This window comes from Acanthaster planci, linkage group LG03 (assembly GCF_054643075.1).
Source record: "Acanthaster planci isolate LZ-2023a linkage group LG03, COTS_SCS, whole genome shotgun sequence".
In the NCBI taxonomy this organism is placed as follows: Eukaryota; Metazoa; Echinodermata; class Asteroidea; order Valvatida; family Acanthasteridae; genus Acanthaster; species Acanthaster planci.
In genome coordinates, this window is record NC_141779.1 from 5,111,252 (window position 1) to 5,128,686 (window position 17,435).

General features: G+C 43.7%; 1 protein-coding gene across 6 annotated transcripts in view; it reads left to right on the forward strand.

The window, feature by feature from the left end:
• The window catches only part of LOC110986431 (epidermal growth factor receptor-like), a 118,075-nt gene that overhangs the window by 89,614 nt on the left and 11,026 nt on the right, over positions 1-17,435 (forward strand). For 4 of the 6 annotated variants that reach the window (XM_087135099.1, XM_087135098.1, XM_087135100.1 and 1 more), the window contains exons 12-23: positions 4,252-4,384; positions 5,577-5,661; positions 6,607-6,740; positions 7,397-7,481; positions 8,191-8,211; positions 11,412-11,504; positions 12,231-12,473; positions 12,745-13,031; positions 14,168-14,294; positions 14,854-14,892; positions 16,024-16,236; positions 16,738-16,923. In XM_087135099.1, coding sequence (XP_086991225.1) covers positions 4,252-4,384; positions 5,577-5,661; positions 6,607-6,740; positions 7,397-7,481; positions 8,191-8,211; positions 11,412-11,504; positions 12,231-12,473; positions 12,745-13,031; positions 14,168-14,294; positions 14,854-14,892; positions 16,024-16,236; positions 16,738-16,923 — 1,646 coding nt within the window. The remainder of the gene's footprint in view (positions 1-4,251; positions 4,385-5,576; positions 5,662-6,606; positions 6,741-7,396; positions 7,482-8,190; positions 8,212-11,411; positions 11,505-12,230; positions 12,474-12,744; positions 13,032-14,167; positions 14,295-14,853; positions 14,893-16,023; positions 16,237-16,737; positions 16,924-17,435) is intronic. The other 2 variants (XM_022248283.2, XM_022248301.2) reach the window with 1 other exon arrangement.

The window sequence follows — 17,435 nt, forward strand, 5'->3', positions numbered from 1 at the left end:
GCAGGACATACCGTGGTAACCCTCCCTGACACTGAGGTTTCACACTTCATCCGTTTTCTCAAATTTTCGACTTTGACCTGTAAAAGGCGTAAAAATTAAAAACCAATGAATATGATGCGCTTGCGTCAAATTGACAAATCAAACAATCCAAATCACTCGTAAGACTGTATGGGTGATTATTTTTTTTTAAAAAACACACCAGGTCCAGTGCCTGGAATGGAAACTCTTACCCCAATCAGGCCCCCTTGCCTGCACCCCTCCGTTAGCTTGGTAGGGCTGACCTCCAAGTACTGACTTGCCATGCTGGTGCATGTTGTATCTTGGACCCCCCCCACCATGTAACTGTCCCTTCTAACGATTGCACGGTGCCTGAATCTACTACAAGAGTGACATAACAGGGCTGGCTGGGCCTCCAACTTCCCCTCTCCCCCACCCCTTCCCATTCCAGAGGGTTTGCCACAGTCTCCTCAACCTGCTGGAAATCCAACAGCTACATCCTGGCTAAATTAGCAGATCACCGTCTCATTCTGGTCCGGAGAAAAAAGTCGACCCCGGAAACACTCCTTCTATCCTTCACAGATAAATGGACTCTCTCCACCCTCGTCACCCCTGTATTTTGTTGACATTGTTACATTTTTGTCTCTCTGAAGAACATTCCTTTTGTCATGCTGCATGTGATAAACCGCAATATCCGTGATTAAGAATGCGGACAAGGGCGAGAGAGTACAAAATGCCCCACAAAGCGTAAGGAGTTCATTCCTGGTATTGTCTCTCATTGGCTGTGGCAAACCCTCCGTTTTCTCGCAGGGTTCTCTGTCAGTTTCCCGGACGAGTCTTGCAGCTTCATCTGCTCTTGACGGCACCTTCAGGCTACCTCGCTGAACTGCCTTCCTACTGCTTGCAAATGCAACTGACAAGCTGGCCCAGTGCTATAAAATTCATAACCCTCGCAGGGCAGGGCAAATTGCATAATGTGTTGTCATATTGTAGCTTGTACGTGCCTCGGGCCTGTTTTTTGGTAGTGTTGGGAGAGTATGCTTAGTGCTGTAGTGGTGCATTGTTGTTGCTGTGGTGGGGGGGGAGCTATTAGCCCCGCCCACCATAACACCATCCTCCAAGAAGCATCAGCTAAAATTGACAATGGATTTCACATGCCTTTGAATGCCAGGGGGCTGCGCGTACTATTGAGGTGTTCATTTGCTGGTCACGGCCAAGTGCTCGTACTCTCCTAGTGACCTTGGAGAGGCGACGGCCGTCTGCAGACATCGGCCTGGCAAAGCTACATGTAATAATGACTCTCAATCGGCTTGATAAGTGCAAATCATGTGCCAGCCTTTTGGGGTTTCCCCCAACTGTTGTGACCAGCCATTAACGCCTCAAGAAGCATCATTACAGCATGAAGCACATTCATGTATATATATCTTGCACCCGTGTTTTTATAGTATAGCTTGAATGATGTGAGAGATGGTTTGCCTTGGGATGATAGACTTTCATCACATGGTGGGTGCGCAAATGATGGCCTTCAACGTCGCCATTCAAAGTTCAAACCACCCTCCTTTTTTGGGGGGTTTGCTTTTTCAAATATGCAAATTTGGGAGCCTTATTTCTCATGAGCCCCAGGAAACCTTGAAACGGTGGAAGTCCATCAGACTTTTCGTAATGAGTGAATGTCAGTTCTGTCAGAATCCAACACCAAAGAGCAAGCCTGTTTATGATGGCTCTGTACTTTCACCCAAACACCAGACCCGTTAAAAAATGGTGGCTGGGATTGACGGTATCATTCAAAGTTTCACAAGTCCTTAAAAATAAAATGTTGGAGTTGGAAGATTTTGGCTGATATTGTTAGAGACACTATCAAACCTGTGCAACAATAGTAAAGCAGAATTGATTTTTTTTTCTCTCCCTGAAAAATATTAGTGGTCTTGCCCCTGTAAGTGAAATTTCATGGAATTAGATGGTTAACCGCACGAGTAAGCAAAGTGTGTGATGAAAGTCTATTGTATGCTGAATTATGTGCAGTGCTTGAGACATGTACATGCACATTCAAAGGATTTTTGTTCCAACAAGAGAAATTTTTTTCAGTTGTCTGAAAGCGTTTTCCAGTGAAATGTGAAAACGAAAAGCCACCAGAATTGAACAGAGGCTCTTATTCAGATTGTTGTGGGTTAAGCCACTGCGTTATGGGATTTTTTTTTTTTTAAACACCTGTTGTCTTGATGTAAAGAATTCTTGGGAAGAAATCCTTTGCATTGACATAAAATCTGACCATGTTGTCGAGGTTTTGTCTGTCTGGCTTCAGTTAAACAGATGCCTGTTTCATGTTTGTGGGTCGGCTTTGTTCCTCACTGTTTGCTCTCACAAGCTTTTGTCTGTTTTTTTCCCCTCCCCCGTTCAGTCCTTCACCTCTGCAGTGCTTTTGCAAACTTCTCAATAGCAACTTGATGGGGTTGGATTTTTTTCTGGGTATTCCAATTTCTGTGGACGGTCCTTTTCATCGTAGGGACCTTCAAACCTTTTGTGCTGCATTCCTTTTCATATTTTCCCCCCATTTTTGTTGTCTGACTTGAAAATTCTACGCTCATTTTTCATTGAGCCCCAGCTACTTTTCAGTTTTTCCTCTCTCTGGGTTTGTTGACTTTTTTTCTTTAAAGAAAAAAATCTGTGTTCCTTGTGTGTGTTTATTACAGATTTACAAAGAGATGGGTACATGCATGTCCAAAAAGGCCATTTCTTTGCCATGTTTTGAGTTTAATTGCCAGTAATTTTTGTCCTTCAAAAACACTGCAAGACCAGCTTGGAGACTGGGAAAAGTACATGTAGGCCAATTTGTCTGATACGGTAATGACTTTGTATTGGCTGCCCTTCCAGTAATTGCTTTGTGCTGTCTGATTTGATGATGACTACTGCTCCAATTTGAAGAATTGACCTTGTAGGCAGAACCACTACGTCAGAATGTTAATTTTGTCAGCTTGAAAATAAAAATGACAGAAAGTGACAATATTTGGGTATTTGTGGCAATGTGATGCTACAAATCCAGTCCTCTTGTAAACTGTACTATCAGGATAAACTGTCATTGTATTTTTCACTTGTCTGAAGAGACAGGTGCATTTAACAGGTTGTTGCGAAAATGCTTCACTGATGTTGATGACCTGGCCTATGGTCATGAAAATAGTTGGAAATAGATCTTGATTGTGAACATCTCAGTATTGTTGTGCCATTTAAACATGGTCATCTCATTGTGAAAACATGACCATAAAATGTTTGTTGGTTCTTGTTTCGGAGATACGAAAGTTGCATCAATTGAGATGGAAGCCTTAAACAAATAAGATCAGTTTTGCATTAGGGGAAGTTTTGAAAAAGCTGTCTTCCCTCTCTTCTTTGTAATTTCCTTTTCCGTGGTTGTCTATTTTCTTCTTTTTGGGTTGTGATTTCCCAAAAACTTTAGTATTAACATAGTGTCCTTTTCATCGTTTCTTGCTAACCTTCAATGTGGTCGTTTCACAATGGTGCACCCCAAAGAGTTTGCAACGCTTTGATCAATCACAGTGCCCTAAATCTGTCGACCCAGTGTGCATTTGGAAGGGGTCAATAGATTTTGTGCACTGTGAGTGGCCAATGCATTGCAAACTCTTGGGGGCACACTGTTGTGAATCGCTCGTATTGATTGGAAAAGCACAAATGTTTGTGATCAAAAACTGCTGCTTATGTCTCCATTCAAGACAGAAGTCCCTTGAAAAGGGTGGATATTAAAAAGACTGAAATACGACTAACCTTGTCCAAAGGTGACAGCTACAGGTGGTTGTGATCCTTGAAAAGTTTAGTCCAGCAACATCGTTGGAAAAAACCCAAAGTGTATTTTACTACTTTTTCTCAACACAGTTCATAGACAAACGAAATAGCGAGGTCACAGAAATGACAAATGAAACAGCAGGTGACTGTCATTTACATAACCTGATTGGCGTATTTTGCAATGTGGATAATGCAAGTGTTGGTTTGTTGTGCATAGTAATATGACATTTAATTTTGCATCAATGTTCCAAAAATGTGTCAAGGCCAGAAACGTTGAATTTTCGATTTTTCTCAACCCTGTTTTTTTTCCTTATAACTATTGGCAACTTGAATGTGAATTTTCACGCACAAGAAGCTCATTTTCCATTTCATAAGCGTATCACAGTCATATAGTGTACTTTGTCTTCTCTTGTCATTGTGATATTAACATTAGAATATGGGTCCGATTTCTTTCCATCATAGTTGCCGAAGGTCACGTCTGTGACCCACAGTGCGCCCCCATTGGCTGTTGGGGGCCAGGTCCCAAGCAGTGCGCTCGATGTCAAAATGCGCGTATTGGCGACACGTGCATAGCCGGGTGCAACCCTCTGTCACAGTAAGTCATGTGTTCTTATTCAGCTTTTCAACTCTCTTGGCCGTAGACACGAACAGGGTTCCTTACGGTCATTGAAAATATTGGAGGGAAAAAGGTGTCTTGGAAAGTCAGAGAAAAGGGCACAAATAGCATGTCACAGAATCCTGTCGTCTGAGGGGAAAACTTGATTGAACTCAAGACCACGCAAGGGTTATTTTTGGTGGGCCGTGGGCAGTTTTTGTTGTGATGGAAAACAAAAATAACTTTACAGTCGATGTCCTTGTCTATCTGTCGTCGTGGCTTGGGCAGTTGTCCAGTGCATAATACTGAACAACTTTTGTCTGCAAAATGGCATTCAGTGAAATAAAACCTGTCATGTATTAGTCCTGGAAACTCATGGAAAAGTCACATGTTGGTCTTAAGGTATCTATGGGAACCCTGAATGAATATGTTCATTTCTGTTCATGTTCACTGTCTTAAACTGGGACGGAATGTACTCGTCAGTTTGCAACCTGAGTCATTTCTGCCAGTCACATTCTTATGCCGCCCAAAATTGCCCGAGAAATAACGAGGCAAAGCTGGAGTAATGATTTTGAATACCAAGATTCAGATGGCCGTTAAATAACCTAAATGCCTCAACCCGTGAAGTTCTCTTGGAAAGTTTATCATTGTTATTACCTGTCTCCTGTTAGGTATGAGTGTATTTCACACGAGATTGCTAAGGTGCTGGCTGGCAAATTTGTGGAATTAGCTAAATGGACGTTTCCGCTGAATGCGCAGTTTTGGCAGCCCCTTGCCTTTTTAGGGCAGTGCTGAATACAAGCTGTTCTCGCCAGTTGCTATAGATTGTGACAAAAAGTTTGTTACAGTTTCTGCATGGTGACAACGGCAGCTGATAACTTGAACCCTGCCAGATCGGTGCTCTTGGGTTTTGGTTACGACAATTTCAGTGACGAAGTTGTATACTTCAGCCATCCTACTTCACACTTGTTCTTGCTGTCAAATACATGCATTTTGATGACTTGATGACACCATAGTTTGTTAACGTGTGCGCTTTTTATTGGGGGGGGTCCATGTGGCATCAACAGACTGGAAGCTCTGTAAGAAAGCGTACATGTGAAGAAAGCATGATGTCATCAGTGCACAGGCCTGTCGGAGGTGGGTTCTCAAAGTCACATTTAATTACGAAAGAAAACTCCACCTCTGTCCTCAGGTATGTAGCATTGGAAGGCACCGAGGACACCCCAACCGTCTGTGCTCATTGTGACCCAGAATGCAAGGGAAGATGTCGCGGACCGGTAAGTCATATCATGGTCGTCACTGCCGCCCACATCACATGGAACGTGACTTTAGCTTGGTCCGGTTCTAAGATGGGGCAAATGGCCACTTGAGCTTAATCGTTGTAGACTCGAAACGCCTGCCTAGTGGTAAGGACTGACGCCAACATCTTACGTTTTCCATCAAAGATTTCCACTCCTGGGGAGTCCTGATCCCTAAAATAAGAACAGTTTGTGACAATTTTCTTGGGAGGTTGGGTGGGTTTTATGGTAATTGTTATCGTTGGTATCTCTAAGGTGATTCTGATATTCATGTACGTCCATTTGTTACATTTATGATATTTATCATCTTATGTTGCGCGTAAACCATGCTTCCTTTCAAAGGACTGCTAAAGTAAATGAAATAAGAAAAAAATCAAATTGGTTTGTAATTTGAAATTCTGTTCTCTAACCCAAAATTGCGGATACAGACATGTTTTTTTCCTTTTGTTTTGAGTTTTATCATGAGGAACCATTAGTGTGGTAATTGAGAACTCAAGACTATCACATGATCCCGCGATATGATCATAAGACCTACGCATTCCCTTCTGTCTGAAATCAAGTCAAAAGCTATTCACCGGAACTGCAACAAAAGCAATCCTTTGTCATTTCTCACTGAGTGACTCGTCTTGTATCTTGTCTTGTGACTAGTTTTGTGACTGGCCTTGTGACTGGTCTGGCGTCTGGTCTTACATCTGGTCATTTGTCTAGCCGTATAAATGGTGTTGTGAATGGTCTTGTGAGTGATCTTTTGAGTGGTCTTATGAATGGTACCGACCACGACGCCAGAAATCTTTGGGGAATCTGACATTCATTCTTAAAGGGAACCACAGACTTTGGTATAGAACAACCATAGATTTTGAAAGAAAGGCAGTAATTCTTTACTGGTTCAGTATTGACTGCTTGTCTGTTTGGCCATCCAATCAGGGCCCCCAAAACTGCACCGAGTGCCTACACGTGAAAGACGGTCCCTTCTGTCGGAAAGAGTGCCCCATCTCCAAGTACCCTGATGAGGACGGGGTCTGCCAACCCTGCCACAGCAACTGCGTGGTGGAAAAAGGGTAAGTGTTGCACGACCTCCTGGGTGTCACTGGTCTTCCTAAATGACCAACAACAACAAAAATAGTCGGTGAGGTCAATTTTATTTTGCTAAGTGAAGCTAGTGTTATTGTCAATTGGGTTTGGGTACCACGCTTACTGCCAAATATTGAGCTGATTCAGTATGGAGAAAGATGAAGAACATGGGCATTGGACGGTAAATAAAATGAGGACCTGTGAGAGTTGTGTAAAAGGAAAGTCTTAAGGTTAAAGGTACTTGGAGGAGTATCACACCTGTAGAAATTGAGTTTTCCTGAGAAAAAGCTGAGTACTCTGCTGTTGTTTGAGTTCAGTCTAGTTCAGTATTCGGTGGTGTTAGTCAGAAAGTACTCAACTTCATCACTGAGTAAAATATGGCTGAGGGCAGCAGTGAGTGACAAATTATCACGTGATATGGCTTGCAGTTTTTGGTGGGGAGGGCTCAACAGAATACTTTGTGCAGGGGGGCATTTGTCTGCGGAAAAACTCTGGAAATCGGTGCACCGGGATCAAGAAAATGAGCAAAGATGGAAATTAATGATTTAGAATTAATGCCAACGTTTCTGAGGTGTAATTTTTATCAGCATTTCCGATTGTCTTTCATGCGAGTATTCTTCTCTGTCTCAATAATTTTGTGCAGGTGCACCGGACCAGATAACAGAGTTGGACAAGGGGGCTGCGTTGGTTGTCATCAGGCACTGGTTGAACAAGATGGCCTGACAGTTGTAAGTCTATAATCTGGTAGAATGTTTCGCTTTGAAGACAGAGACAGAAAGAGGACTTTCTTGTCTTAAGGTTATGCAGCATAACTTGAACAATCTCTAGATTTTTCTTAATATTTGCTGCGTAAGTTTTGCTTGATACTGTGTTGTCAATTATGTCATTTGAAAAGAACTTTGGAAAAGATAGAATTCCCTTGTTTTGATTCTGTGAAACCTTAAAAAGTTTGGGTTTGATATGGGATCTTTGGTTGTCCCAAATTTATTTGACAATGTATGGAAATGTATATGAAATTGCCCATGGCCCAATACTCTTGATGAGTGTGTTAATGCTCGGTGACAACTTGACTGCGCATAGGTACAAAGCTTATCAAGAATGAACCGGCTAATGAATGGCAGTTGGTTAGACGTGCCAAAAACCTTAGTGGCACTTGTGTTCTTGAGTGTAACATACTTCAGGGACATAGCTGCACTTCTTTAATGATATCTAACGTGATCCGTTTGAAAACTTGGAGTGAAACTAAATGCTTGTTACAGTTTTTCTGTTTGTACACCAAGAAGTGGGTTTTAATTTTTTTGGTAATTAACGATACTGTAGCCAGCATCTTGCTGTAGCTTAGTGAAATTTTTGTCGACTGTTGGAATTTTCCATCCAAGCATTTTAACCAACTTTCTGTGTCCTATCATGCTCATTTCCCACCATGGCTAATGATAGAAAGACATTTCACCAGAGTGGGTAGGTAGTAGCACCGTGGTCTTGTCCAAACCAGGGGCTCCGACGTCAAACTCGCGGTCTGGTTTGACTTGATGGCGCAAAGCGGTTTCTTGTTTCCTCATCACAACTCCAAGTCTTCTGGAGCTGGACTTGGAAACTTTGCGAGAGAATTGTATTTCTGTCCAGTGTCTGTCTTGGAGGATTCAAACTTGTGGAGATCAGTGTTAGAGAATGGTCTAACAGATCAGAACAACTCTATACTTTCTGATGAAATCCACACCTGATTCTACAGGGTTTGTCATAGATAATGTTCCTCATGTTGGAATACATGATTCCCTGAACCTCCGACAAGTTGAATTAATGGGTAAACCGTATTTTGAAAGTTTGGAGTGAGCGATGGGGTTGGTCTTGGCTTAGAGAACCTCTGTCCATCGAGTGGAACCAGACCGGTTTGGGATGACGGTTAGCTCACCCCCCCTTGAACTTTGTCTGTACAGGATTATGGAATGCATTATTGGATTGCCAATGGCCTGCGTCCAACATGCACGTGTACTTTATACCAGAGAAACAATGTCTTGGTATCGCAGCCAGCATTAGAATCTGGAAGCAATACGAGAGATTCACAATAGCGCGCCACCAAGAGTTTGCAACGCATTGGCCAATCAGCAGGCGCGAAATTTGTCGACCCTTTCCAAACGCCCAATGGGTCGACAAATTCCGCGCATTGTGATTGGCCAACACGTTGCAAACTCTTGGTGGCGCACTATTGTGAAATGGCCGTATTGTATACCCCAGTCCGTGTCATGGTCGTAGAGATGTGTGACCTCCAAGATGTATGTACTTGTGCTCTCAACGTACGGTTGCCCCGTTGTCATTAACATTTTTGCTGTATTTGAAAGCGGAGAAGTCGCAAAGCAGACGTTGTGGTCTCCATTCTGGTCAGTCGACGTGACGCCATTTGGAACAAAAGAAAAGGACATTTTATATACAAGGCGCATGTGTGTGTGTTGGCGTGTAGAAAATCCTGAAAAAAGTCCCATGCGTACATATATGTGTTGAAGTTGGAAGTTTATGCTGCATACAAAAATACTTGCATATCTTACTGTTTCCAAAGTGTCTGAAGACTCCATTCGAGACACTTTATATGTATGCATACATTTCTCCCTTTCCCAAGTCCCCGTCTGTCCTAAAAAAAAAGCAGTAACAAGTAAAGAGGCTGCCAAAGATTGTATCCCCCGAAAAAGGTGTCCCACATCAATGTAACTGTAGTTAGAAATAACGTTGAACGTAAGCCTTGACAGTGTTTCTCAATGTGCATCATGACATGAAGATGCATGTGCCTGGCCATGTCCGTTCCACGAATGAGTGCATTTTGGACTAACCTCCCAGCTAGACAGGCAGATTTCCCAATTCCGTTCATCATGTGTCAATCCAGTCATCCCATCCCTGTCCAGAATCAGAGTACCGCGTCACTGCTTCCTTTACATCAATTAACATTAACCCACTTAGTGTCGGGAATGTGCAAGTAGGCATGGCGAGCGGGTTACAACAAAAAGCGCGTCTCAACTGGTTTTTCCCCCATGTAAATCCCTCCCTTTGTTTTGCACATAAAGTCTGGTGGCGGACGGCGTGATGAACTTGGCCGCTGTGCACCGGCCTGTTGTGGGTAGCAACAGAAAGAAAGAAATTACAGAAAGAAATATCATAGAGAGACGTTCCAATGACTCATGCAAAACAATATATATCCATGGCGTTGGGCGCTACGTCAAAAGCTGGCTGCCACATCCTGCCTATGTTCAGCCAAAAATAGGCCCAGTCGCATGCGTAAGTGGTGAAGCTGAGTAGAAGTACTTGGTCGTTGGTCACGGCTGGCCATCGTTACATTTTGTTGTTAGACCTTCACAGTGTAGTGATCGTCACAAACACACGGCTCGTTCAGACGGAAATGCATTTTGGAGAATGGAAATTCTTATCAGAAGACAAACTGTGCACGAGAAAGCATGTACCAAATCCCGAGGATTCTTTTTTTGTAGTGGATAAATTAAATCAAACTTCCAGGCTGCCGGTGAGTGACAAAAGGAATGCCTGCATTTTGAACATCCCTGATTCATCCAGCCTTTTGTTAAAATCAGTGGCATTATCAAATTGTAACTCTCCCCAAATCCTGTCACAGTGCTGTTAAGACTCTTGAGGAGTTCGTCTTGTGTATGTCGACACTGTACCCCGATCACGTACTATTTATGTTTCCAACCCTTATTGGAAATTCGGTGTTGTATTCCAGTCCGTCACAAGTCCCCACAAGTCTCTGACAAGGCATTCAGTCAATTCACAAGCTAGTCAAATGAGCTGTGAAAAAAGCATTGTCTTTTGTCATTGTTAACCCTGTTACTTGTGACTGGCGTTTGAAGGGACTTGAGACTCGAATATAACACTGTTGAAAGTCACAGCAGAAGAGCAAGCTGAGGTTTTTGACGCGGTTCATGCCAGCCAAAATATGTACGTTTAAAAGGAAGTGCATGTGTCCTGAGGAGGGGGATGCCTTGTCCTGCTACTCCCTCCTCCCTTTCTGTCCCCTCCCCCAAGATAACCCCAAATTAAATGAAAAGCTGGAAGGGGCTTGAACTTGCAAAATTGAAATTTCTAAGCCCTTCTCAGACCCGTAAAAGAAATACAAGTCTGGCACAATTCACGATCTAAAGAGGCACACTGGATTCTGGGGAGACAAGCTAATTGAATTTCCCTGACAATTGTTAACTGCAGTTGTTTGAAATAAAGTCACCCATGCTCACATGTATTCAGGCTGCATGCTTACTGATAAGGTACAGGTCTCAGTGTGAAATTGTTGAAAGTGAGGCAAATGGCTCCACTTAAAACAAACAGAAAGATGTTCTAAGAGAACCAAAGAGTGCTTAGCGAGTGGAGCCTCCCATTGATGTGGGGGGTGAGAAATTTTTTTTCGGTTTTGAAAAATTATGTTATTTGGGGGGGAATTAAAATGTGTGAAGACCCCCAAATTCAGCCACGCCCCTCAGAAAGGCCATGGAACATTACAGTTAGAAATTTGTAAATTCCACCTCCCCCCCCAAATAAATTAAAAACTTAAGCCCCCACCTCTGTAAATCTGGTTCTTAATCAAATCTTGGGGAACTACTCGTTTATAATTTGAATTCCTGCAGTAAAGACAAAAGTTTGATCTGTTCCTATTTTTTTGGTGGGCCTAGTTGGAGTGCATGCCGGATGGTGCACAGTGTGGCAACAATTCCTTCTACTACCATGTTGGAGAGTCTAGCAACTTGCCGCTCCGTGGCTATTCGGTGAGTATGGATTGACGGAGCACCTGCTGAGCAGGGTAAAATGCCATAGAATGCTCACGGAGCAGCCATCTTGCATTTCTGCCATTCAAAGCAGTGTAAACCAACCTGAGGCTGGAAGACAGTCTGTCCCCTTTTATCAATATGGGAAGTTGTATTACTATTGCCGATGGGGTCGACAGGGATCAAGACAAACGTGATAACAGCATCATTACAGGTGTCTTGCATTGAGAGTACTCGAGAAAGATTCATGTAGGAATTCTGCAACGCTGAGCCCTCGATCACCAATTTTTTTTGGGGGGGGGGTCAGAGGCCAAAGAAGATTGTGGTCTCCCTGTGTTGAGAGAAAAGGCACTTTGTTGGTTATCAGTCAAGACATCACAAGATCTGTCACTAAACCAGCCACAAGACCATTGATAAGACTAGTCACTGGCAGCAGTGTGAACAGTGACAGAAGAATGATTTTGTTGCCGTTCATTTGAAATTACTTGCGACTTGTTTTCAGACTTGAGGCCTTGCACAGTCTTGAAATGGCCTTGGGAGGTCTTGACTGCCACACCGTGGTTGCTTGATCCATGTTTTATCTGCATAGTCTGTAACACATTCAGAGGCTGCATTTGTGCATGGAAATCTTGGCGTACGCTATTCATTCACTGCCCAGAGACAAGTGAACACTGTGTATCGCCCAGAACTGATATTTTGTTTTCCTCTTCCCTCGGACTTAAAAAGCTCTGTCAGATGTGCGACCACAACTGCCTGGGTTGCCATGGGGCAGGCCCCTCCAGCTGTAAGCAATGCCAGCGATACAAACGGGAGCAGGAGTGTGCAGACGAGTGCTTTGCCCACCAGTTCCCCGACCAAAATGACGTCTGTCAGAACTGCCACCGCGAGTGCCGCGGCTGCTCCGGGGGGAGTTCCCCCTATGACTGCATCCGCTGTCAGAACTTGGAAGTGCTTGAAAGCCAGAATGTGGTAAGTGCTGCCTCTCACTGTGTGCGTACTGCTGTAAAATTGATCAATCATACTTGATTGCGAATCATAATTACCTTGTTAGGAAAATGTCAAATCAGTTTCAATTTTGACTGTATATCATTAATTATCCTTTATGAACATAAGAAAAACCACAAACTAGAATGATACTTGCAGATCTGTGTTAGAGACAGCCTGAACTTTTGACCCAAGTAAATCTTTTTAAAAAGGCTCAATAGCAACTAGTCACCAAGACTTTTGCTGTCATCAACAGACCTACTGTGCCAAGGAGTGTCCACCTGACTACCCCTACAACGATCGCAACTCCCACTGCGTGGCCAACTGCTCGGAGAATGAGTTTGCCAACAAGAACGACGTCTGCATGGCCTGCCACCAGCAGTGCCTGGGCGGCTGCTTCAATGACCGCCGCAGCTCCTGTTTCCAGTGCCGCAATGTCAAGCACGGCCGGGAGTGCCTGGAGAAGTGCCCGGAGGGCTTCCTGAACAGCAGCGGAGTATGCATGAAAGACCCCTCCCTCGAGAGTACTCGGAATCCCCAGAAGTGAGTGGTGCATGCGACATTTTAGTTTCGAAGATTTCCTCCTTTTTTGCTAGGTCCGATTCCTTCAGTCGCTCAAACTGTCGTTAATGACTTGCGTTTTCATGGAATAATTTACAGTGAGCCAGTTCAGCATTTGAAAACAAAGCACCTGATGTCACACCAGCTAGGACATAAGTCTGTAAGTCGGCGTGAAATCACCCTGATACAGTGTTGTAGTGGAGTACTTTTTAAGTACAAAGGTTCTCTGCCAAATATTGAACTGGGTAAGAGGGAATAAAGCTAGAGTACATTGATGGTAAATGCACAAAGATAGGATTACAAACTAAACGTTAGACTTCGGATACTCCCCGAGAAAAGCACTCGGAAAATGCTTGGCTGAGTACTTTCTGAGTCTTTCGTCCCAAAAATTTAATTTTTATTAAACAGTGATAGTCTGAAGTTATCATTTCACTTTGTAATCTTACCTTTGTGCATGTACACTGTGCCATCAAATGCCCATGTACTCCGGCTTTTTTCCCTCCTAACTAGTTAAACACGATAAAAAAAAATCACAAGATTACTCTGGTGGGACTCAAACCCATGACCTCCTGCTTACTAGTGCAGACGTTTTAACCACTCAACCACCGAGCTTGCCGGGGTCAGCTGGACAGTCGGAGTCAGGTGAAGCAGCTGGTACCGCAAACTATTTTCAAGATGTATTTTTGCGTAGGGGAGATGTCAATTTGTATAAGCAGGAGGTCGTGGGTTCGAGTCCCACTCGAGTAATCTTGTGAATTTTTTCGCAAGCTCTTGGACAAGCACTGAGCATACAGTGATCTCCCCAATGCAAAAATACATCTTGAAAATAGTTAAACACTTGGCAGAGAACTTGGTACTCAAAAGGTACTGGACTACAACACTGTCGTCTGGTTGCGCTGATCATGGTATGCAAATGTTGAGGTTCACTGACCTACCTACAATGTGCCCGACTTTGAGCATCTCAATGCTGAATTGGCTCATGAGCAGTGACAGCTCTCACTCTTACTGCGCAAACCCATTAGGTGAAATTGTGCATGAGCATGTGCGCAAGAAAGCGAGAAACTTCAAACTGGGGTTCCAAGTCGTCACACGATGGCTTTCTAATTTGTTTCTTGCAGATCCGGGACACCTGTTGGCACCATTGTGGGTATCACTGTGTCGTTAGTGGCCATTATCATAGTCGCTATCATTGCATACATTGTCTACAATAGACTGACCAAAAGTGGTTACATCCCACCAGCACTGGTGAGTTAAACCCAAAAAATAAGGTTCAGAGCTCTTCAAATTCTCAGGAATTCTCTGTCAACTTTTGTAGTGCAAGTTGATACAGTTGGACATGGACTGAATGTCTAGGCTTCCTGTTGCGTTCTTGTGAATTGTGACTTCAAACTCAAAGAAGCATTAAAAAATTTTTGCCTCGCCTTGGTGAAATTGAAAAAAAACCCAAGAATTTAACCAAAATCCAAGCCCGGTGTTTACGATTTCTCCGTGCTGTGGCTGGTCACAAAAGGCCAGTTTCATTTGAAATATTTGCAAAGTTGTCTTGTTTCTGACAAGATCTTTCAGTGAGTTGCATTCCGTTTCAAATACCTATATGCATCGAATCCATCAATACCTTGGACAATTTAGCCATTTCTATTGGTCAAGTGCCTATCACATGGCCAGTCTTGAATGGTCGATAAAGCACCAGCTTTTTGTAGGGGGCACGTACCATCACATGGCTAGAAGGCTGTTTGAGGAAACTCAAGTGAAATGGTGGATGTTTCCAGCTGGTGTAAATCATGGCTTTCATTCGGTTTTCCAGGCTTTGAAGGACCTCCAAGGGGCCAACTATGGCAACGGGGTGAGTGACGATACATAGAGAATCTTAGTTGGTTGTTCATTGTTCTTCACTTTGTAAAGAGACGGAATCTTTGTATTTTGGGGCAGAGGTTTGTTTACTACGCAGATGCACGCCTGTTGGCAAAACGTTTTTATTGTTAAACAACAGAGCAACCTTCCTTTATGTACTTCCATGTACCCTACAAAATGCGAGATGATATCAAACCTGCCGCTGTTTTTTCTCCTCTTATAGAGCAGGTGTGTTTGAAACTTGCCTCATGAGAACTCAGTAGGGTCGATCAAGCAGCATTCAGATTTTTTTCCCGTGTTTTTGTTTTTTAATTCAAGAATGAAACGAGAGGCCTGTTCGAATCATTTGGAAGAAACCTACGCAAGATTGAAAGAGAAAAAGAATTGGTTGACATTGAAAGCTGCACGCTGAAGATAATTTAAAAAAAACGTGTTTTAGGGTGTGGTGTTTTTGTCGTAAGGCAGTGATTAACCACTTCCTGCCGGGGCAGTTATCAATGTTGATGATGCTGGGCCGGGATATTTATCATTTTTTTCTGTTTACAAAATTCTTTAAAAATTCCTATCTTCATTTATTGGACACTTACAAACACGTGAAGGACTGTCTGGTGGCCCCTCTAGCCGGACAGACAAAATCTATTGACGCCTGAGTATTTCAGCCAGGCCTGCAGCCTTGTAAAAAGAGCCCAGATTGTGCGGTGTTATATAACTTTCTTTTGTTCATGAACCTGGCTCAGTGCCCTGCCGACCTCTTTTCAGCAGGGGCCAGATTAGCATGTAGCGGTGCTGTGTGGCTCATCACTGCGGTGGTGGAGCGCTTTTGTCCCCGGTGGTAATCCACTTGCTCTAAATACCCCAAACCGTGGTATACGGTTTCAAAACAAGGCTGGATTATCTCCATTTTTGGAGTGAAAAAAATGTCGGTAATGCCCAGCAGCCTGGTCTTTTGAAATGTCAAAATGGCCCCTTGAATATGGAGATCAGGTGGTGTTACATGGTGTCAGGTTCTTACATTTTTGGAATTGTCGGAGTCTGGTTCCGGATGGATTCCATAGACCCCACACAGTGCACACCACCAAGCTTGAGCTGATGTATGCGTAATGTTTGCCTGACCATTTCACAGCCCCTGACTCCCAGCGGCGCCGTCCCCAACCAGGCCCAGCTCAAGATCATCAAGGAGACGGAGCTGAAACGAGGCAGTGTGTTGGGCTCGGGGGCCTTTGGCACCGTCTACCGTGGCCTGTGGATCCCCGAGGGGGAGGCCAAGATCAGGATCCCCGTTGCCATCAAGGTGCTGCGGGAGGTCTCGCCGCAGGCCTCAGAAGAGCTCCTCGAGGTAAAGTGGAGCCTTTGCCAGTGAAGACCTACTACTGAGATCTTCACCAGTATTGCCCATCCCAAGAAAGTATCCCTGTCTGGGATCTGTTAAATATAAACATCCACCTTTAGATGCCCTTCCAGAAGCTTGAGTAATGAATATTGCTCCTAAAGATCTTCCAGTCTCCCTAAGCAGGATCTTCCGTCAAGAAACTTTCCCCAGATCCCCTCCCCAGTGGTTCTTTCCTCATTACTCTCAATCATGATCTCCATCTCCCCCCTACGCCCCTCCCTTTCCTCCAACTAAGGTGTCCCATCTCCTGCAGAGCAGCCTCGCCTTCATCAAAATCTCACCACAAACCTGGCTTTAGCTAGTCTCACCACCTTGGATGAAAATGTTGTTTCTGCGACCACAAGATAGGCCCACCATTCCAACACTGAGATTTGGGATTGTGGGACCAGCCTGATTTTTATTTCCCAGTCCACTGAATGTCAATTCGGTTGCTTCCTCAACCGACAGGAAGCCAAGGTGATGGCGTCAGTCGATCATCCCTACCTCCTGCGGCTGGCCTGTGTGTGCATGGCCCAAGAGATCTCCCTCATCACGCAGCTCATGCCCCTGGGAGCCTTGCTCGACTATGTGCGAGAGCACAAGGATCGGATTGGGTCCCACCATCTCCTGAACTGGTGCTACCAAATAGCCCAGGTATGTCGTGGTCCAGTCTTACTGCATGGAGAGTTTTCTAGCCTCAGTTTTCAGTAAGCTGTAAATTTGTCATAGTAACATTTTAGACATTCCTGTGGAACCAAATCTGATTTAAACAAGGGTGTGAGAATTCAGCTTTTTAGCTGATTTCAGCTGGTTTTTTTTAGATGTTGAGCCTGACCCCAGCTTTTTTGCACACCTGGTCTGTACAAAATTATGAAAACCTTTCACATTTCAGCTTTTTTGCCAGCAGTTTTCAGTTTTAATTTTAAGTGGCCACTCACACCCCTGTTTAAAAGTGCAGTTGAATGTATTTTTTCGTACACTGCATGCCTGTGAATGATTATCAAAGTTGTATTTTCAACCGTCAGTTTGCAGAGATTTATAACAGAAGTGATACAAACCACTGTAAAGCTTCAGAGTCTTTCTGTACAATTGTAGATTTGAATGGATGTCAGAAAGTCAGTTTTTTAAATTAAGCCATTGAAACTTGATTTTGGGTCCAGATATAA